Source organism: Lotus japonicus, chromosome 2, assembly GCF_012489685.1.
Source record: "Lotus japonicus ecotype B-129 chromosome 2, LjGifu_v1.2".
Taxonomy (NCBI): domain Eukaryota; kingdom Viridiplantae; phylum Streptophyta; class Magnoliopsida; order Fabales; family Fabaceae; genus Lotus; species Lotus japonicus.
The window spans coordinates 46246857-46269439 of record NC_080042.1 but is presented as its reverse complement, the minus strand read 5'-3'; the positions used below and the strand labels follow the sequence as shown (position 1 = coordinate 46269439).

Sequence of the window (22583 nt, the reverse complement as noted above, 5' to 3'; positions counted from 1 at the left end):
AGCATGTGGAGCCCCTCTTTGATTCATTATAGCAGTAGCAACAGAAGGTGTGAGGCTGTAGACAACCCTTGGTTGCAGAGGTGGAGCTTGTGTTGAAGAAGAAGCAGCAGCAGCAGGGGCTAGTGGTGGAGGTTGCCTTGGAGCAGCAGCAGCCCTTGGTTGCAGTGGTGGAGGTTGCCTTGGAGCAGCAACAACAGCAATTGGAGCTCTATAAGCAACCCTTGGTTGTAGTGGTGGAGGTTGCCTTGGAGCAGCAGCAGCAGCAGCAGCAATTGGAGCTCTATAAGCAACCCTTGGTTGCAGTGGTGGAGGGCCCTGCAATTAAGTCTATTAGGTCCAATAGAGAGTGTATTAACAAATGACAATTTATGATTGTGTGATAGAATTACTTGTGGAGTTGTGATTGTGGGGTATGAAGCAGCAGCAGCAGGAGCTAGTGGAGTTTGGCTTCCAGTAGGGCCCTGCAATTAGGTCTATTAGGTCCAATAGAGTTGGAATTAACAAATGAAAATGCACATATGAGATTGGGTGATAAAATTACCTGTGTAGGTTGGGATTGTGGGATATCTTCTGTTGGTGCAGTTTGAGAGACATTAATCTCAACTTGTTCAGCATTTTCAGTTTCATCCTCTGGTGGTGGTGGTACCCAATTCTTGGGTCTTATTCGACATCCTTGTTGGTGACAACTTCTTGTGTTGTGACCCTCAAATCCACACCTTGAGCAAGTCATCACAGGATATGATCTCCTCACCCTTCCAGCAAGTTGTGACTCAGTGGCATCTCTCCTAGCCCTTCCAGCAACTTGTTCCTCAGTGCCATCTCTCCTCCGGTTCTTTTTAGGTCTCCCTGCTTTCTTCTTCATGTTTGGTGGAATAGGCTTCTCATAAGGAGTTGGCTCCCAATACTGTTGGCTTCTTGTGGGCTGAATAGCAAACTCATATGTGCTCCTATATGCACCCATTGTCAACCGTGCATGAACATAATTCTCAGGCCTTTCGTGCTTCCATCCAATTGCAGCACATGCATGGAAGCAAGGCATGCCATTCAGCTGCCACCACCTGCATGTGCAAGTTCCAGCTGCTAAATCAACAGCCACTCTTTGGCCCCAACAGGTCACCTCAAACCTGGACTCTTGACCTGACCATGTAGCGGTCCATTTTTGGGCTGCCTCTTTCTCTTTCTCCAATCTACTTTTCTGCACTGGTGGTAGAAAGCCCTGATAGCCCATCAACTTCATCTTGTTATTTGCTATGGTTCTCATCACATAGCATCTGATCTCCTCTAGCATAGTAATTATTGGCTTCCCCCTATATTTCAGGATCTTTGCATTGAAAGATTCACAAGCATTGTTGCAAATGTTGTCAGTCTTAGCAGTTTCACTGAAATGAGATTTTGTCCAAGCTGTCTTTGGCCATTTATTCAAATATGCCCATGCTTGAGCATTCTTTGCTCTCAGCCTATTCATCTTTGTGTTGAACTCCACCACAGTTGTTGTCCTTGCACATTCCCAAACAGCTCCTTTCAACTCCTTATCCTTCCATTGTTTGGCAAAATTCCTCCACAAATGCATCACACAGTACCTGTGTGACACCCCTGGCATAACAGCTTGTAATGCAGGAATAAGACCCTACACGAAAACATTTAAGGTCAAGTCAGTCCTCAATGTTTCTTACAACAGGCAATTCAGTCCATCAACTCTAAACAATGCATTGCATTATCAAATACCATTACACAACTAAATAAAACTAAACAATGCAAACAAGTAAACACATTACCTTCTGCATGTCTGATATGAAAGTCCAGTTATGCTCATTGTGGTCTCCCAAGTCCTTCTGGAGCAGCTCAAGAAACCAAAGCCAATTGTCTTTATTCTCCACATCAACAACAGCATAAGCAATGACATATAGGTGGTTGTTAGCATCTTGGCCCACAGCACTCAAAAGCTGACCTCCATAGTATCCTTTCAGAAAGCATCCATCAAGACCAATCAAAGGTCTACAACCAGCTTTGAATCCCTTTTTACAACCATCAAAGCATACATAAATCCTGTGAAACTGTGGTGCTGAATCTGTGATTGGGGTTGTGTTCATTGTAACTGTGGAACCTGGGTTGCACTTAATAAGTTCAGCACAATAGTCCCACAGCAATGCATATTGCTCTGCTTCATTCCCTTCCACCAGTTTCCTTGCTTTTTTCATTGATCTAAAGATCTTTGAATCATCCAATTGTACTCCAAACTGCATTTTTATGTAGTCAAAAGCCTCAGAATGTGTCAAGTTTGGTTGAATCCTCAGTTTTGCTTCAAGCTTCTTTGATGCCCATTTTGTGTTAGCTTGACAATTCCTGAATGACCTGCCACAACTATGTTCTTCATGGAAGGTCTTAATTTGGTAACTCCTCAGTGCTTTGCTCCATCCACAGAATATTTTCCAAGGGCACTTTGGTGCTCTGCATTTGCCCACCACTCTGATTTTGTCATTCTTCTCCCACCTGATAGGCCTACCCTTCTCAATAGTGTAGTCCTTCACAGCATTTTTAAAAGTCTCCAGGTTAGAAAACTCCATGCCCAGTTCTAAGTGAACATTCCCAAAAGTAGAAGCTTCATTAAACTGGGGGAAAGGTCCTCTCTTCCTAGAATTTTCTTCACCATCAGAGCTTACAGGGCTATTTAAGTCCTCACTATGATAATTTGCACTCCCTTCACTTACAGACCACTCCTGCAACTCAACTTGGCTAGGTTCATACTCATAATCAGATCCATCTGACTCATTTCCACTGTCTCCATCCAAGTTAACCTCAGTCATCTTTCTCTTGCCCTTCCTATTCTTCTCCATTCTCACTCTCTTGCCTTTCCTCACCTCATCATCAGTTTGTTCACTATCACCATCAGTACCATCAGTATTGTGTTCCACTTCTGGTTCTTGAACTTCTGGTTCTTCAACTTCTGGAAATTCAAATTCTGGTTCTTCAACTTCTGGAAATTCAACTTCTGGTTCTTCAACTTCTGGTTCTTCAACTTCTGGGATTTCTGCTTCTGGAATTTCAGCTTCTGGGATTTCACTTTCTTGAATTGGTGGTATGGTAAGTGGTTCTTCAACTGGATGGTCATAGTAAATATCAATCTCATTATTGCTTAGGCTGGAAGCTAAGCACATATCCACTATATCTGCATCTCGCAATACTTGCCTCATTTCAAATGTTCCTCCACTGAGTGGTTTCTTCCACCAAATCTCCTCAAACTTCTCATAACCATGTTCTTTTGCAAAATTGACTATGCCAAATATGTTCAGCGTATCACCCACAATCTGGTCCCAAACACACATCTCTCCACCATAATAACGAAATGATGCTCTATCATCGCTTACTGTAAGCTTCCCCCCATGATGCAAAATCAGAGTGAGGTTTCTGTCCATCTACATGCAACACAAACAAAGAGGTTCAATCAATGACAGTGTCACAAAAATAGAAACCCTCATCAGCGATTACAATGTCACCATTTGCAACATACACAAACAATCTTTAATCAGTTAAACGATAAACATGTAAATTTAGAAACCTAAACCCTCATCAGCGATTAGAATCCCCCGATTGTATTAACCCACAATGACAAACCTTGAAACATTTAAACGATGAACATGTAATTTATAGAGCAAAATCACGGTTATCTTAAGCTTATAAGCATGTTGGAGATCAATTTCAGGGTTTTTCATGAACAAAAATAGGGAAAGATTGTACCTTTGCCTCGGTGAGACTGAAACCCCAAAAAGAGCAGCGTCTCTTGTATCCTTCTTCTACGCCGGTGACCGAGCACCTTCAACGCTCCTCTGTCCTCTGCCTTCGCCTCTCTTCAACCTTCAACGCACTTCAACGCTCTTCAACTCTCCTCTGCCTTCGTCTCTTCTTGCTTGTCAGAGGGTTGAAGATGAAAGGTTTGGGTTTAGGAGGCTTACGTTAACTGGGTATGAAGAAGGTGGCAAGGACTATTTTGCCAACTTAAGGTCCAACCACAATGTGACACCTACCAGGGACTAATTTGCCATTATGTTTATTTTGGAGGGAAACACCTCAGATCCACGTGGAATGGCCATCAGAGCACTTAACGTGCCAACTCATCATCTCTGTTAACGTTTATTAACGGGAGCTCAGGTAAGGACCAACGTGACCGACGTTTTCAAACTTCAGGGACGACGGGAGCCATTTAGGAAGAATAGGGACGAATTTGCCCGACTGGTGTAACTTTAGGGACCAAAGTGACTATTCACCCAATGCATTCAGATAGGGAAATACATTGATTGGGAAGGGGAATTAGATTTCCCACCGCTGGGTTTAGAATTGCCACCCTAGTCTTTTTAAAAAAATGCCGGGAATACCCTCCGGGACTTAAACCTCCATACCAGTCCAGAGGTTGATGTTCTGGACTAGTCCGAGAGTTAAACCTTCGGATTCTTTAATTACAGTTAAAATAACATGACTTTAGTCCAATTGCAGCAAATATAACATGACTTTAAAATTGAAAAGTTACATAATCCAATTTAAACAAAATTACAATACATAATCCAAGTTAAGCATTGGAAAAGTAAAGCAAAATAACAATACGAAATCTAAGTTCAGCATTTCAAAAGTTACACAAATAGTCCTTAATATAGAATTAGTAAAGAACTAATATTAATCTTCTGTTATGTTTGTGAAGCTTCCAGGTGGAGGTGCACTGTCCTTTGAAAATACCTGTATAATGAAAACAGATTCAAATGCTTTGTTGTAGATGTGGAAAAGATTCAAATGCTTTATTTTAGATGTGGAAGAAGATTATCATACCTTGACTACATTGGACAAGGTTATATTCAGATAACAATTAGAGTTTCTAGGAGAGAACACAGCGACCTGAAAGCAAAGTGAAGAAACGATGTGATGTCCAAGTTGTCCAAAGAAGCTTAAAATGTTAAAGTTGCCTATAGATTAACCTTTTGGAGAAGCAGAACAGATCCAACAGTTATGTCTTTCGCAAATACGCTTTCAGTGAAGACCTTGTGATGGATACTAGCGCCAACAGTGCCCGTAGGGTCCTGAATCTCAATCTCAGATGTCATGAGAGAAACATGAATCATTTCACTGAAATATAAGGAGGAATAAGGAAATACCTTGAGTGTAACTGTTGCATCTCCAAACCCATTGGGATTGCAGGATTTGATAACACCGATGACGTGATCTACTCTTTCATGATGGTGAGTGATTGCGCCCAGAGGAGTGGCAGATCCGTTTAATTGCAGGGCTGAAAGCCAAGCATTGGATTGGAAATCGGGATCGGTGTCGTGGCCTTCTTGGAGGACTTGCCTAACGAATTGTTGGGTTGAAATGTTTGGTTTGTCGTCGGTGGATCTGCGGTGAATCATGGCGGCCTGGACGGCGCCAGCTGGGCCGGGAATGAGAGGACGAGAGCTGGAGGCAAGGTTGTCTTGGCGTTTGCAAGGGCGGATGAAGGTTGATGGTGGATCTTGTTCCATTTCTTCTGGTTATTTCCTGCAACAAGGGAAGAAGGGAAGTAATGTAATGGTGTAGGATGCCTTTGGTGCATAGGGGACTAATATAGGAAGTAAAGGGATTTATGGTGTAGGAGGAATGAGTAATGGGGTTGGTGGTGAAGATTAATGGTGGTCAGAGTTGGTTGTGTAGGCAGTGATGGTGGTTGAGATTGTAATTGATGGTGGTCAGAGTTGGTTGTGTAGGCATTCTGCTGCTTGATAAGGGTGATCCAGGACTATAAGTTTCGGATCACTCCAGGACTTTAAGTTTCGGATCAATCCAGGACTATAAGTTCCGGACTGATTCATAATTAAATTTACCACCCCCCCTTTTTAAGACGTCCGAGAGTTGAAAACCCGGATTAATATGAAACTTCAATATTCGTACCTCTAAAACCAGATACTGTCACAGACAAAAACGTGAAAATACAGTGACAATAATATGGGACAAACAGACCTCGTTACAATACTGGAGCATTGTCTTAATACATGTAGGAAAATATTCTTGCTAATAATATGGTTACAGACATGGTTACAACATTACAAACATGAATCAGATTATCAATCTTCTGTTATGTCTGTTAAATCAAAGTTGGTAATAACACAAGGACCAATCCAAACAGTGTGTTCAGCCATAAATCTATCCAAACGCTCGGTGGTAGAATCTTTCGTACTAATCCGAGACTTGAACATTCGGATTTATGTCGGGGCAGAAAAGTTGAAGTGATGGTGGTGGCAAAAAATGAAGAGAAATTTAAATGGTAGAAAATATAAACAAACGTATATTATTGGCAAATTATAATGGATGCAATGATACATACCAAGGTGGTGCTGGTTGATGAAGGTTGTTGTTGGTGGTGCATGAAGGTTGTTGTTGGTGGTGCAATGATGGTGGTGGGGGGTTGAGGGGTAGTAAGAAAAGAGGAAGTGAGGGAGTGAGGGTGATCAGAAGTGAAATGTAATGGGGGGTGGTTTGGTGGTTGAGGAGTTTATGCAGGCCATAATGGTGGTGAGGTAGGTGAAGCTATGGAGTAATGGTGCTGAAAAAGGTGGTAGAATCTGTCAGAGGTGTCCGGAAGTTGAAGTTTCATACTAATCCGAAGGATGAAGTTTCATACTGATCCGAAGGTTGAAGTTTCGGATTATATCTTGAAGATTAAACTTCATTACAAGGGTTTGTGTTGTTGAGTGCCAGGTTTTGGTTTCCATTACAAGGGTTGATTATTAGGGTTGGTTATAAAAGTTATTGATTTTTAAAATTATTAGGGTTGATTATAAAAGTGAAAAAGAAAAAAAAAATGTTAAAGTGAAGATAAAGCTCACAAATTATTAGGGTTTAGGGTAAAAGTGAAAAATAAAAAAAAAATATACGTTAAAGTGAAGATAAAACTCATACTAATCCGAAATAGTAGTGCAAAATACATAGTCCCCTAATATCATAATAGTAATGTCAACAAAATGCTCATACAACTAATGTCCCCTACTGTCCCCTACCCCGACGACCTCCCCTACCCCTACGACCTCCCCTGGCTCCTGCCCTGCCGCCCTCCCGGCCACCTGCTCGGCCACCTGCTCGGCCGCCGGCTCGGCCACCTACTCGGCCACCTGCTCCCAGACCTCCTCTCCCAGCAGCGTAAGCAATGCCCTGTGTCCCAGCCAAGTCCTGGAGGATGCGAAGTGCTCTCTCCGTTAAAGCGCGGGCCTGTGTGCCTGGCAGCAAAGCATCATCCACCTCAAGTGACAACTCAAGGACTTCTAAAGCCCTACGCAAAGCAGCCTGAAAGTAAATTGTAACACCCCGATTTCGGTGGCGTCACTTTAGTAACCAAAATAAACTTAATGCGGAAAAACGTGAATAATTTTTTTTTTGATAATAACTAAGACAAGACTGAATTAAATAAAACCCAACAATAACAATAATCAGAACTAATATACAATATATAAACAGCCCCTGCTGTAAGTAACAACCTCGTCACGAGTAAACCTCCAGTGAGGGAATGAAAAGTGTAGCGCCCGAAGGCAAAATGTACAAACCAAAAGAAAAGGTTAAGTGTCCGCAACACTATCCCTCAAAATGAGAATAAGCTGGCCCATCGGCCTGAAACAAGACTTCCTAAGTCCAACCAACTCTCTGTGATTCCCGTAAAGAACCACACAAAAAGCTATAGGTGGGAAACTACCCTGTCCCCAAAGAAAACAAATGATGTTCAGAGCTAAGACTCTACTCCTACACTAATCCCATCTCGAGGAGCTCACACTAACACTCATTCCTACATGCTAGCGTGATCGTCGTCCGAATTTGAAATCCAGAACGACCTAGTCTATGTACATCATCCGTCCTCCTCTCGCTACCGCGATACGCTCCAGTTCCCGCATCTCAACCCTAGTTCCTCCCGAAGGATGAACCATCATGAATCAGCCCGCCAAAGACATCTGACAAAGGGCGTTTGTTCGCCAAAGCACACACAGAAGACGCGAGGGTCAACTCCAAAGAATTATGTAAATAATAGCACCAATAGAAATAAATAAGATAATAGCCACTTAGGCTTATAACTAGGGATAACATCCTAGGGTTGCATATTTCCACAAAGAATATAACGACTGTAAATCACAGTTAACATGCATCAAGTAGAACTAACAAGTATCAAACACACTCATCAACTATGTCAGTATGCATGTTGCATGAAATAATATGCAGGTTAACCCAGTCAACCAATATGCAATCCGGAACGGATGGACATCAACAGATCAGCCCTTCACCAGCCACGGTGGTGCCATTTCGGCCCGCGTGCCTCTTACACCACACAAAGGTAGTCAGATCAGCCGTAACCCGTAGGTCTGCCATTTCGGTCTGCTACAAGAGACGTTTACAAACGCTCTTTCACGGAAATCCGGGTCTTATGACCATTTTGGAATCCGACGAGGTCCAGAGTACGTCCTGTGTTAATACCCCATTAATGTTGCATGAATGCAGGATGATTAGTCAACCAACGTCTCCGATCTCACTCGACACGTCGCCACGTGTTCTAGGTAAATTAAAGTTTCTAAAAGCTTATCCTAAGGTAAAGTCGATTCTGCGACAAAATACAATAATCATAAAATGAGTGCAACCACTCACGATGACTCTTCGGGTCATCAATGCTCTCACGAAGTCTCACGCTTCAGTGAAGTTTCATGCTCTCACAAGGTCTCACACCTCAGTGGAGTTCCATGCTTTCCACAAGGTCTCACGCCTCAGTGGAGTATCCCGCATTCACAAGGTCTCACGCCTCAGTGAAGCTTCATGTTGTTCACGAGGTCTCACGCCTCAGTGAAGGTCCATGCTTTCCACAAGGTCTCACGCCTCAGTGGAGTATCACGCATTCACAAGGTCTCACGCCTCAGTGAAGCTTCTCGGCTCATCCCTTGGATGGCTAACAAACTGCTCAACGAGCGAAGGAGTACCAACATACTCAGTACTTACCAAACTCCTCAACACTTGGATCCGACGACACTCCTCGTTTTTCCAAAACTATGACTTGACTTCCAATGCCTTCCTTCGAGGTTGTTATCATTACTTAAAGATTTTGAGGTTATTAAAGGTCTTATGAATTTTCTTTATAAAATAGATTCCATTTCGTCTTATCGCAAGTCTTATACATTTGCAGGATCTCCCAATCCCAAGTCGCTTCCAGAGGATGTCTCGATCCACTAAAAAAAATTAAGGCCCGAACCTCGTTCGTCCTATCAAACTTTCTCAAAACTCTCAAAATAAAATCGGCATGACCTGCCCGCTATTCTCACCATTCAGAATCTCAGATTCCAGTACAGAGCATATTTAAAACATCACAATCAACAACATGTCATATATCAATAAATCGCATCATAAACACTTAGCACGTAGCATATAAAGCATGCACCACACATCCTAGATTACCCACATAGCACATAGCATGTAAGACAATCTCAAAAACATTCAGTAGATGAATCATCCACATTGTCAGCCGAAGCCTCAGAAAACATTTTCCAATCACACACAATTCCAGTGCATAAACAGTAAACAATGTCGAAACATCGACCCTAAGCATTAACTAGAGATTCAGTGAGAAGCCCTCACCTGTAGGTTCTCCAGAGTTATCTCCTAAAGCTCCTTCACAATCAAAGCCTTGCTCCGCTGGAAATTCCTCAAAATCACCTTTAGAGCAAAACCACAGAAATACTATCAGAATCTATCGAAAACTAAGCTATCGATACTTACTAAGGTTACTCGAAGTAATCTATATTCTAAGGTACGATAATCTAGCGCGAAAGACAAGTTTTCGGAAAAGGAAATTTTCCTCCTCCTCCCCTATAGGGCTCGACCACTTTAGGTAATTATGGGGCTCGATTTTTCTTCGATCAAACTTGGTTCCTATGCTTTCATAAGCCGTAACTAAGGGTATTCTGAACTCGGAAAAATTATCGGATCAAAAACTGTCGCAGGGGTATTTTGGTCATGATTTTTAACTTAGAAATTTCAAAACTGAAATTTCAAAAACCAAATTTTGCAGGGACGTTACTAACGACGTTTATGACAACTAATCCTACTAACACTAAGCTAAGGCGATAGTTTTCAGCCTAAAGGTTGGAACTTTACTCAAAAACTACATAAATGGGTATTTTAGGCTCAAATTGATTCCGACGGAATTCCGGCGACATAACGGAAAATCTAATCCGACAGAAGTGATCTTGGGCGCATAAGGAAGAGGTTTAGAATCAGAAATGAAAGATTCAGGATAGTTTTGCAAAAACCCATAAACTATCCACTCAGAAAACTCTACTGAAAAACTATGGAAAAAGCGATCAGAGGTAAGGATTAGCGACTATACCTCGAAACCTTGAAGCAGCAACTGATTAATCAACGATCAAGCAAGGATTGAACAAAATCTTCTTCTCCTTCTTCCTTGATGAACTCGCGGCCTTGAGAGGGAAAATGGAGGAGTTTTGTGTTTTTTTCTCACTTGCTTGCTATATATAGAAGATGGTAATTCGCGGGAAAATGAAAGTTTCGCGAATCTGATTTTTCCGGCATCATTCTCCATGAATTCTAAGATAGGTTTTGGCAAAGGAATTCCTAAGCTAAGAAGATGTCTCCTTGTATTTTTGGCAACTAATGCAAAGTCGGTGCAAGGTCGGTGTAAAACTATTTTACCCGATAAGTTGCTTTTTGCATCGAATGTCGGAATGGAAAACTTCCTTCTGAAGAAAGATTGAAATCATCAAGAGAAATGGGTGTACGCGTGTAGAATATCCTTTTGAAGCTCTGAATAGATAAAGTCTTCATTGTCGAGAAATTCTAGGGTTTTGAAATACCAGGGATTCGGTTTCGGCAAACTTCCGATGATTGGAATCGGACGTTCGTAGATCCTAGAGTTTCGCCTTGAAACGATTGTGATATATGGAAAAAGAGAAGTTCTAACATTTCTCTGAAGATTTTTGGAATTAACTTCCGTCGTGCCTAAAAGTGAAAATTAGCTATATACTAGGGTTTCTGACCTAGGTTTAAGCGTAAAACGTTCGTGCTATAACTTTTATCGATCATAATGCAATCCTTGAACTTTTCCTGAACTTTCTCCTTCATAAATATATTTCATTTACTAAACTTTCGTTCAGGTTTCCCTTCACATTACATCAACCCTAATCGTAAATGGAAATCTCTTCCACTTATTCTAAGCTTAAAATCTTGGGTCTTACATAAATAATAAAAAAAACGCTGTTAGTAAATCACATACAGAAAACCACAAGTGCATAAAGAAAATAGAAATAAAATTTAAAATTTACCACGGCACTGAGATCAATCCTCCTCTCATCCGGTATGATGAAACAATGAGACACTCTAGCGTACCAATCCATGTAACCGCCCACAGCCTGTCCTTCCTCTATAGCAGGGTCGCCCTCAGGGAACAAGTACTGCACATAACCTGCGAATGCCGCATCAACAGCCTCAGCTGCGGGAGATCTATCCATCTCACTAGGGTGGCGCGGGATCGTCTGTATATACCCAAACTGTCGCATGACCCGCTCCGGAAGATGAGGTCGCACAGCAGGGGGATAGGGACACCGAATGTAGCCTGAGAACAAAGCCCTCTCATCCCGCTGTCGCCATTCCCTGTGGGCCTCATATGGAGTCCAAGTGACGTCGTCGGCCGTCAACTCATCAAGTAGTACTCGCCTCTCGTCAAGCCTAGCATGCCCCGACCGTGACTCTGTCCACCTACGAGCTCTGGGCTGGTCCTCTGTGTAAGCCGGGTTCGCATACCGGCGAACGAGCCTGTCTGGAAAGTGCTCAAAGACCCAGGCCATCAACAGGGAAGTGTAACCGCCCATCTGTTTGACCCCGCTGCGAGAAGACTGTCCAAGCTGGTCGTACAACGTGGCAAGGGCCATGGCGCCCCACGCGAACTCCGACACCCGCTCAAGATCCTGTAGCATGCCTATCCAAAGGGCGGAGAATGAGTGCCCCCCACTCTTGTCGGCGAACAATGTCGCGCCAACAAGATGCATCAGGTACATCCTGGCTGCATGCTCGTACCGCCCCTCTACATTACAATGCAATACCAATTATGATTAAGTAAATATAAATAATAGTTGGAAAAAGTTCAGATAATGAATGAAACAAACCTGCAACAGCTTTCGGGTAAAGGTCTCGCAAGAAGCTGAACCTCATAGTCGGACCCCTAAGCTTATCAAACTCAGCCATGTACAAATCTGCATCCCCCCCTAACAGCAAAGCGCAGGTCTCTGCCACATCATATCTCGAGGCCACTCCTGGAGTGTAGAATCTCCCACCAACCGGGATGTGAAGAAGAGCGGAGACGTCGTCAAGGGTGACAGTCATCTCCCCAAATGGCATGTGGAAACTACTAGTCTCCTCGTGCCACCTCTCCACAAGGGCCGATATAAGCCCTGGATCCGTCTCTACATAGCTGCACCTGACCAGTGGATACAGTCCGCTCCTCTCCACAATCAACCGGACCTCCCTGTAATTGTCCCCCTCACACGTCATCAGCCCGAGCTTCGTACCAGCAGTGGCAAGCCTCAAATCACCTCGCTCAGAATAACGAGGGTCAGTGGTGCCTAGTAGGGTATGCCACGTCCACGGCGCTATGTGATCCGGGTAATGCTGCAGAAGTGACAACTCAACCGGCCCACCAGGAAACGGTGGATCTCTCTGGAGCGGCGGCATATTCGGATCCTCTACCTCTACATCCTCACCCTCAATCTCAGACTCAGACCCCGACTCCGACTCCGACTCCGGCTCCTCAACTGCATCAATATCAAGTGAAGAGGTGGAAGGCTCAACAGTATCGTGGGCGGTAACCTCAGGCGTCGACTGAGGAGAAACCTCAGTAGCAGTAACCTCAGGCATCGAGAGAGCAGGAACCTCAGTAGCAGGAACCTGAGTAGCAGGAACCTCAGTAGCAGGGGCAGGAACCTCAGTATCAGGAACCTGAGTAGCAGGAACCTCAGTAGCAGGGGCAGGAACCTCAGTGGTCGCCTTCGGAGCCCCCTTCCTAGCACCCTTCCTAGCCCGCTTCCGAGAAGTCGACACATCTGTATCATGATCACCTCGCCTATGAGAAGCGTGGAGATAGGCACGACGATCGGCCAACTCTTCAGACGATACCCTCTTAGTTTGCTTTGTCCTCGCCATAATCTATCAGAAAAAATAAGGAAAACAGATTAATAGCTATGTAATGAGTAACTAACTAGTTGAAGCAATCCACAAGTATACACAGTAAACTAATGTTATGAAATTTCAATACAATTCAAATAATGTTATGAAATTCAAATGTGAAATCTCAAGTTGGTTATGTCCTTAACCACTACCCTAAGATAGCCAAAAGCATGGAAATTATCTTCACCCCATTCATCTTATCATGAAAAACAATAACAGAAGCAATAAGAGAGACAGTACTGAATCTCTCAAGTCCGAATCTTGAAGTCCTGAACCAGTCCGAATCTTGAAGTCCTGAACCAGTCCGAATCTTCAAGATTCGGAGTACGAATATCCCCAAATTCGCACCTCAGAACCCCATATACCCCAGAAATCACAATAGGAATGAAATTTCACCAAATCAACTCATAAAAAGGGATTCGAAACCTAACCTAATCTGAAATACCTAAATTTGAAACCCTAAATTTGAAATCACAACACTAACTCATCAAAATACACATGATTCAAAATACAAATGATTCTTGGTCGTGGATTCCAACAAATTACCTCAGTGTGGTCGGTTTTGAATCACAGATGATTCTTGGTTGCTTTTGGTCGTGATGTGTGGGTCGATTTGGGTGCCTCTGGGTCGCTTCTCCTGAACCAGTCCGAGAGTTGATGTTCTGTCCCGTTACAAATGTGAATCTGAATTGATAGTTTTGTTCTATTATTAACTGAGTCCGACATTTGAAAATTCGGAGGAGTCCGAATGTTATACATTCGGACTAAAACACGGAGGGGCAATATTGGTTTTTCCCCACTTTTAAATGGGGTGGCAATTCTAAACCCAGGGGTGGGAAATCTAATTCCCATTGGGAAGGGGAGGTTGGGAAGAGAATTTAAGAGAACAACCATTGGGCAGATGGGCGGCGTATCGAGAGATGGAGTATGGGAATCGAGCAACGATTAAATGCAACAGTTGAAAATTGAAATATAAAGATTAAGGGATTCAAAATTCAAAATCAATGAAGATGAAGCAAAAAATCACGTAGGTTCAACCCATAATATCTCATATCTATTAAAGAGCACCATCCAATCATAATGATATATGATCATATTTTTTAAATTTATTAATATGCTAAAAACTGATTGGTTTAGAGGTAGGTAGTGGGATAAAAACTTGTGCGTTTTCATTAATGTTAGATATATTTCAGATTAAAAAAGTAAAAAAAAAAAATTGCATGGCTTATTACATGCTTACCCTTGAATAATACATTAAATAGCAATTGAGCCATTCCCAAGTTTCCTAAAGTAGTAATACTAATTTCTTTTTGATTTTTATAATTCTTCAAAAAATGGCTGAAACCACCTCCAATGAATGCCAAGTGTCCAAAGTTTCCTTCTTATATGTTCTCTTTTATATTGTGAGAACATTGAATAAAATTGATTATTTTAAAGAAGGGTTATTAGAATTTAAAAAGTATGAAACCCCTAAATGTTTTCAAGTTTGCATTTTGCCCAGAAATAATAGACAGATAAAACGTTTCATATTGGATGAGAATTATTTGGATGGGAAAAAGATCAATAAATACTGTTTTACAACTTAATTTATGGTTCATGATCTTACACCAAAACACCAATTCAATTAAACATCCAAAAAATAAAAAATACATGTATTTCTTGTATTGGTTCCAGGAAGAATACAACATGATACATTGAAAATCATCCTCATCTTGCTCATCAGGTTCTAAAACATCACTAAAACCATGCACATTCAAAGACTTAAAACGAATCATGCTAGGCTCTATTTCAATATACTCATCTACATAATAAACACTTTGAACTCCAAATTCTGAAAAATTTCAATCACATGAAGATTGCTTTTCATCCATATCCTCTGGTCTTTCCTCTCTCGTAATAAGCTTCAGAATCTCAGGTTCAAATCCTTCACCGAAAATTTTGCCACCCAGAAATTGATATGAAATTGAATCATCAATTTTGTCACTGTTGCCCCAGATTAGACCACTTTTCATCAAATGATTCTTCTGACACTGAATCAGAATAGTGGTGGAAGGGGGGTGAAAAGTGCTCTTGAACAGATTCTTCTTCTTCTTGAGCTGCTACACTGACTTTCTCTGAATCAAGCTCTGAAATGAGAAAAAAAACCACTTCACCAGTTCTTTATAATTCTTCCCAATATTTCTTCCATTTTACATAAACATATGGGAGAAGAAAAGTCAGGTCTCGCTTCTTATATGATGAAATTAGTAATGTAACACCCCGATTTCGGTGGCGTCACTTTAGTAACCAAAAGTAAACTTAATGCGGAAAAACGTGAAATATTTTTTTTTCGATAATAACTAAGACAAGACTGAATTAAATAAAACCCAAAAGCGAAAAGTAATAGAGCTAATATACAATATATAAACAGCCCCCGCTGTAAGTAACAACCTCGTCACGAGTAACCTCCAGTGACGGAAAGAAAAGTGTAGCGCCCGAAGGCAAAATGTACAAACCAAATCTAAAGGTAAGTGTCCGCAACACTATCCCTCAAAACTGAGAATAAGCTGGCCCATCGGCCTGAAGCAAGACTTCCTAAGTCCAACCAACTCTCTGTGATTCCCGTAACGAAACCACACCAAAGCTATAGGTGGGAAACTACCCTGTCCCGAATGAAACAAATGATGTTCAGAGCTAAGACTCTACTCATACACTAATCCCATCTCGAGGAGCTCACACCAGCACTAAAACCTACATGCTAGCATGATCGTCGTCCGAATTCGAAATCCAGAACGACCTAGTCTATGTACACCATCCGTCCTCCGCTCGCTATCGCGATGCGCTCCTGTTCCAGCATCCCAACTCTAGTTTCCCCCGAAGGGTGAACCGTCGTTAACCAGTCCGCCAAAGACATCTGACAAAGGGCGTTTGTCCGCCAAAGCACACACAGAAGACGCGAGGGTCAACTCCAAAGAATTACATAAATAATAGCACCAATAGATATAGATAAGAGAATAGCCACTTAGGCTTATAGCTAGGGATAACATCCTAGGGTTGCATATTCCATAATGAACTTAACAGCAATAATAACAATTAACATGTTCCAAATAGGATTAACAAATAACAATCACACTCGACAACTAAATCAGTATGCATGAATGCAGGATGATTAGTCAAACAACGTCTCCGACTCTCACTCGACACGTCGCCACGTGTTCTAGGTAAATTAAAGTCTCTAAAAGCTTACCCTAAGGTAAAGTCGATTCTGCGACAAAAGACACTTCTTCACATCAACATAGTAACTCATGATGATCTCCGGATCATCCGACTCATCTCAATCCGATGGTCACAACTGCTAAACAAGCAAAGAGTATCACATACTCGGAAACTACCGGTTTCCCGGACTTATCCCCAGGATAGCCCAACAATTAGGCATGTCAAGTCGATCCAACCCCTTGGGTTGAACATACGGACTCGCACACGCAACTCCCACAATTAGGCATGTCGAGTCGATCCAACCCCCTGGGTTGAACATACGGACTCGCACACGCAACTCCCACAATTAGGCATGTCGAGTCGATCCAACCCATCGGGATGAACATACGGACTCGCACACGCAACAAATGACAACGCCAAGTCGGTTCACTCAAAAGAGTCGAACATACGGACATTGCGCGTGTCCAATGACTATCGCCGAATCGATCCAATCCATCGGATTGAACATACGGATCCGCGCGAGTCGAAAGGTTATCGCTGAATCGATCCAATCCCTCGGATTGAACATACGGATTCACGCGAGGTAAAATGGCAATCGCTGAATCGATCCAATCCATCGGATTGAACATACGGATTCACGCGTGCCTGAGTGACTACCGCCGAATCGATCCAATCCATCGGATTGAATATACGGATCCACGCGAGTCGAAAGGTTATCGCTGAATCGATCCAATCCCTCGGATTGAACATACGGATTCACGCGAGGTAAAATGGCAATCGCTGAATCGATCCAATCCATCGGATTGAACATACGGACTCACGCGTGCCTGAGTGACTACCGCCGAATCGATCCAATCCATCGGATTGAATATACGGATCCGCGCGAGTCGAAAGGTTATCGCTGAATCGATCCAATCCCTCGGATTGAACATACGGATTCACGCGAGGTAAAATGGCAATCGCTGAATCGATCCAATCCCTCTGATTGAACATACGGACTCACGCGTGCCTGAGTGACTACCGCCGAATCGATCCAATCCATCGGATTGAATATACGGATCCGCGCGAGTCGAAAGGTTATCGCTGAATCGATCCAATCCCTCGGATTGAACATACGGATTCACGCGAGGTAAAATGGCAATCGCTGAATCGATCCAATCCCTCTGATTGAACATACGGACTCACGCGTGCCTGAGTGACTACCGCCGAATCGATCCAATCCATCGGATTGAATATACGGATTCGCGCGTGTCAACAATTATTGCCGAATCGGCCCAACCCGTCGGGTTTGGACATACGGATTCGCGCCGCAAAGTCGAAGATACACCCAACAACATAGCTGCTCCAGCAGCACCACCACAATAGCTGCTCCAACAGCACAACAACAAACGCTGCTCCAACAGCACCACAACATCTACATACTCGAAGCCCCTCAACTTTCTCAATGCTGGGATCCGACGACACTTCTCGTTTTCCAAAACTATGATTTGCATCCAAAGCTTCCTTCCGAGATTATTACCATTACTTAAAGATTTAGAGGTTGTTTAATGTCTTATGAGTTTTCTTTACAAAATAATTATCCTTTTAGTCTTATCGCGAATCCTATAAGTTCTCGGGATCTCCTAATCCCCAAATGACTCCAGAGAATGTCTCGATCCATACAACACCACAACAAGGCCCGAATCTCATTCGTCCTTTCGAGCTTTCTCAAAACTCTCAAAATAAAATCGGCATGACCTGCCCGCTTTTCTCACCGTTCAGAAACTCAGATTCCAGTACAGAGCATATTCAATTCATCACAATCAACAACATGTCATATATAGATAAATCGCATCATAAACACTTAGCACTTAGCATATAAAGCATGCACCACACATCCTAAATTACCCAATTAGCACTTAGCATGTCATTCACTCATCAAAAACATTCAGTAGATGCATCATCTACATTGTCAGCCGAAGCCTCAGAAAACATTTTCCAATCACACACAATCCAGTGCATAAACAGTAAACAATGTCGAAACATCGACCCTAAGCATTAACTAGAGATTCAGTGAGAAGCCCTCACCTGTAGGTTCTCCAGAGTTATCTCCTAAAGCTCCTTCACAATCAAAGCCTTGCTCCGCTGGAAATTCCTCAAAATCACCTTTAGAGCAAAACCACAGAAATACTATCAGAATCTATCGAAAACTAAGCTATCGATACTTACTAAGGTTACTCGAAGTAATCTATACTCTAAGGTACGATAATCTAGCGCGAAAGGACAAGTTTTCGGAAAAGGAAATTTCCTCCTCCCCCTTTAATAGGTTCGGCCACTTTAGGTAATTAGGAGACTCGATTTTTCTTCGATCAAACTTGGTTCCTATGCTTTCATAAGCCGTAACTAAGGGTATTCTGAACTCGGAAAAATTATCGGATCAAAAACTGTCGCAGGGGTATTTTGGTCATGATTTTTAACTTAGAAATTTCAAAACTGAAATCCCAAAAACCAAATTTTGCAGGGACGTTACTAACAACGTTTATGACAACTAATCCTACTAACACTAAGCTAAGGCGATAGTTTTTAGCCTAAAGGTTGAAGCTTTACCTCAAAAACTCCAAAAATGGGTATTTAAGGCTAAAATTGATTCCGGCGGAATTCCGGCGACATAACGGAAAATCTAATCCGGAAGAAGTGATCTTGGGCACATATAGAAGAGGTTTAGAATCAGAAATGAAAGATTCAGGATAGTTTTGCAAAAACCCATAAACTATCCGCTCATAAAACTCTACAGAAAAGCTATGGAAAAAGCGATCAGAGGTAAGGATTAGCGACTATACCTCGAAACCTTGAAGCAGCAACTGATTAATCAACGATCAAGCAAGGATTGAACAAAATCTTCTTCTCCTTCTTCCTTGGTGAACTCGCGGCTTTGAGAGAGAAAATGGAGGAAAATTTGAGTTTTTCTTCCTTTCTTTGCTATATATAAAGGTTGGAAATTCGTGGGAAAATGAAAGTTTCGCGAATCTGAATTTCCGGCGTCATTCTCCGTGAATTAGTAGATATGTTTTGGCAAAAGAATTCCAAAACTAAAATGAGGTCTCTTTGTATTTTTGGCAACTAAAGCATAGTCGGTATAAAACTATTTTACCCGATAAGTTGCTTTTTGCATCGGATGTCGGAATGGAAAACTTCCTTCTGAAGAAAGATTGAAATCATCAAGAGAAATGGGTGTACGCGTGTAGAATATTCATTTGAAGCTCTGAATAGAAAAAGTCTTCATTGTCGAGAAATTCTAGGGTTTTGAAATACCAGGGATTCGGTTTCGGCAAACTTCCGATGATTGGAATCGGACGTTCGTAGATCCTAGAGTTTCGCCTCGAAACGATTGTGATATATGGAAAAAAGAGAAGTTCTAACATTTCTCTGAAGATTTTTGGAATTAACTTCCGTCGTGCCTAAAAGTGAAAATTAGCTATATACTAGGGTTTCTGACCTAGGTTTAAGCGTAAAACGATCGTGCTATAACTTTTATCGACTTCAATACGAACCTCAGACTTTTCCTGAACTTTCTCCTTCATACATTTATTTCATTTGGTAAACTCTTGTTCAGGTTTCCTTTCACGATACATCAAGCCTAATCGTAAATGGAAATCTCTTCCACTTATTCTAAGCTTAAAAACTTGGGTCTTACAAGTAAGACAGACAATAAAGAAGAAAACACATAATTAATAAGAGTATTACATGTACAATAAAATATCTCTGCTAAATACATAACCACGGACATAAGAATTAATTTTTATATCAGTTTTAAATTTTAGCTGTAATTTATTAAAAAAAAAGAGTTTTAACATGAAATTATTAACATTTATAATCCCTGTGGGATTTTTACCTTATAATTTGACAAAATATAAATATACATAGCATAACCAAGAACTAAATCTAACAATTTTAAATCTAAGTATGTTTATCATCATCTGGATGCGCTTATTTCCAAAGAAGGGTGCAAAGTAAAATGCAATTCCATGGTTATATGATCCACAAAGAACCACTAAGCTTCTTCACATCTCAAGAGCCACAGACCACTGGAGCAGGAATAGGGAAAGGAGCCACAGACCATTTGGTCAGCTCCAGCACATCATCTTTCTTGAAATTTATTAGGAAAAACTAATTGCTGCATTAACTGACGGTTTTTACCATGCTAGGACCTGGTTAAAATATTAGGAAAAACATTTTTAAAATTCAAAAGCTGGTATCAATAATCATTAACCAAAAGCAAACACAAAATGTGGGAAGATAATGCATTTGGGGTTTACATATCAACTAATTGGGGCTTTTTGGAGAAGACATACAAAAATTGCGGAATTTACAACATTCAACACTAAAATATTAAGATCCATTATATTAGATAGAAGATCATAACAAAAATTCAAAAAGTCACACTATAACAACACCCAATTCAAGAATAGAAATGTCACATTGTAGAAGCATTCTTAAAGCTTTATCCAAAAGCTCAAATGTTTTCTTAAATATAATGTGAAGCTCAACATTTAATATCAAATTGCTCACATCAAATCAAAAAATAAAATTAAAGAACCAATTATGTGAATTTTACCGATAAAACAACAGATAAAACCCCATCTATATATAAACTATTTTGACAGTAACATTAAATGCCTCACCATTGTAGCCATATAAAATTTCTACCATGTTTAACTTGCAATCTATAAAATATAAATCTTTTAATAGAAAATCAAAAATAAAGAAAAGGGAGAGAATATTTCATAAAAAAGGTAAGCAACTTACTTTAGCCTCAACCACAATTAAATTGCTCATTATCAATGTTATCCCAAAACTGTTTGATCCTGGTAGTTTACCGAATTACCTGTTATTAGAATTGATAAATTTAGCCCTGCATGAGAAACATAGAACACATAAAACAAAAAAAAATTTAAAATTCACATAAAATTTATCAAAGCAGATTCATAGAAAGGAGACTAACAGGAATATCTCTAGCTTCAAGAGTCAGACCTCTTCAAAAATCCAATACTACTCGTCATGGACATGATTTCACTTAGAAAAGAAACTGTCTGTATCAGAATCATATGTTCAAATAGCAGTAACTTTCTTAGGGCCTGAAACATTGATCAAACTAAAGTTTCAATACACAAATTATTGACTAAATACATAATAGAAACAAAAAACTAACAGAAAAAGAACCATAATTTGTACAGTCGCGTTCAAATAGTAGAACCATAATTCATCATTGAACCATTTTCTTATCAGGTATTCAACACCAGATAAAAACCAGTAATGAAAATCATGGGTAGAGTCCTATTTGAAAGCAAAAAATGTGTAGAAAGAGAAACATCTAAAGATTAAGAATAAATCTAACGTAATATTTGAAACAAATCAGGCATAAGACTACAAAGGGCGATATAATAGCAATAGAATGTCAGGTAATGAATTAGATGGAGGGTGACATAAAATATGAAGCCAGGGTTGATGGTTTCAACAGCAAAGTGGGTCCTTAAATAGGGCAATTAGAGGGAGGATGGCAGCACAAACAAATATGAATTAGGGTTCAACAAAATCAATTAGGGATTTAGAGTTCCAAAAGCTCACCTCGGGTAAGGGTGAGGGACGACTCCAATCATATAAATGGCGACCTCGGGTAAGGGTGAGGGACGACTCCAATCATATAAATGGCGACCTCGGGTAAGGGTGAGGGGGGCTGCAATCGAATAAAACCAAGGATTTGGATGGCCAGTTCTAGGGAGATGGTGGAGAAGAATCACGCTTGATTGATTTTGGTTAGGGAAAATTAAATTGGGGAAAGGGATAATGATGGGAATCGAGATACGTTTAATGCTGCGTGAGTGAATTATTGTAAGCGTTGGAGAGAGAAACCAAATGAATGGGGGAGTGATTTATTTATCACATGAAAAAATAAAAGAACACAGAAAGGTTTTTTTTTACGGGAAGGAACACAAAAAGGTTTGGAGAGAAGGAGAGATTAACTTTTATTGATTTCATTTTCTTAAATAAAAAGAATTGAAAAAGTATTTGTTTATTTGAAGTTCAGTTACTAAGTCAAAGTTTTCCAAGGAAGATATAACAAACTATTTTTCAGAAAAAAATACTCCGTATAGGGTAAGGGAAAAATATGAAATCTGAAGTAAATTTGTTTTTAA

The 22583-nt window shown here is 41.0% G+C and overlaps 1 protein-coding gene and 2 long non-coding RNA genes across 4 annotated transcripts; all 3 read right to left on the bottom strand.

Annotated features, from left to right (window-relative positions):
- Positions 1–4861: 4861 nt before the first annotated feature.
- LOC130735418 (uncharacterized) lies at positions 4862–5309 on the bottom strand. Its single transcript, XR_009018440.1, has 3 exons — positions 5139–5309; positions 4962–5063; positions 4862–4881 (listed from the first exon to the last, which is right to left on the bottom strand). It is a non-coding gene; the product is annotated as an uncharacterized LOC130735418 (long non-coding RNA).
- Positions 5310–11245: 5936 nt separating this feature from the next.
- On the bottom strand, positions 11246–14060 carry LOC130738125 (protein MAIN-LIKE 1-like). 2 transcript variants are annotated; one of them, XM_057590040.1, is made up of 3 exons: positions 13762–14060; positions 12159–13194; positions 11246–12076 (listed from the first exon to the last, which is right to left on the bottom strand). In XM_057590040.1, the coding sequence occupies exons 2-3, from the start codon at positions 13189–13191 to the stop codon at positions 11262–11264; spliced, it is 1848 nt and encodes a 615-aa protein (XP_057446023.1). In that variant the 5' UTR covers positions 13192–13194; positions 13762–14060; the 3' UTR covers positions 11246–11261. The 2 variants fall into 2 exon arrangements, with proteins under 2 accessions (XP_057446023.1, XP_057446024.1); XM_057590041.1 differs by lacking the exon at positions 13762–14060 and having other exon boundaries at positions 12159–13735.
- A 6156-nt stretch (positions 14061–20216) lies between these two features.
- LOC130735417 (uncharacterized) lies at positions 20217–22307 on the bottom strand. Its single transcript, XR_009018439.1, has 4 exons — positions 22015–22307; positions 21392–21524; positions 21196–21301; positions 20217–20597 (listed from the first exon to the last, which is right to left on the bottom strand). It is a non-coding gene; the product is annotated as an uncharacterized LOC130735417 (long non-coding RNA).
- Positions 22308–22583: the final 276 nt, after the last annotated feature.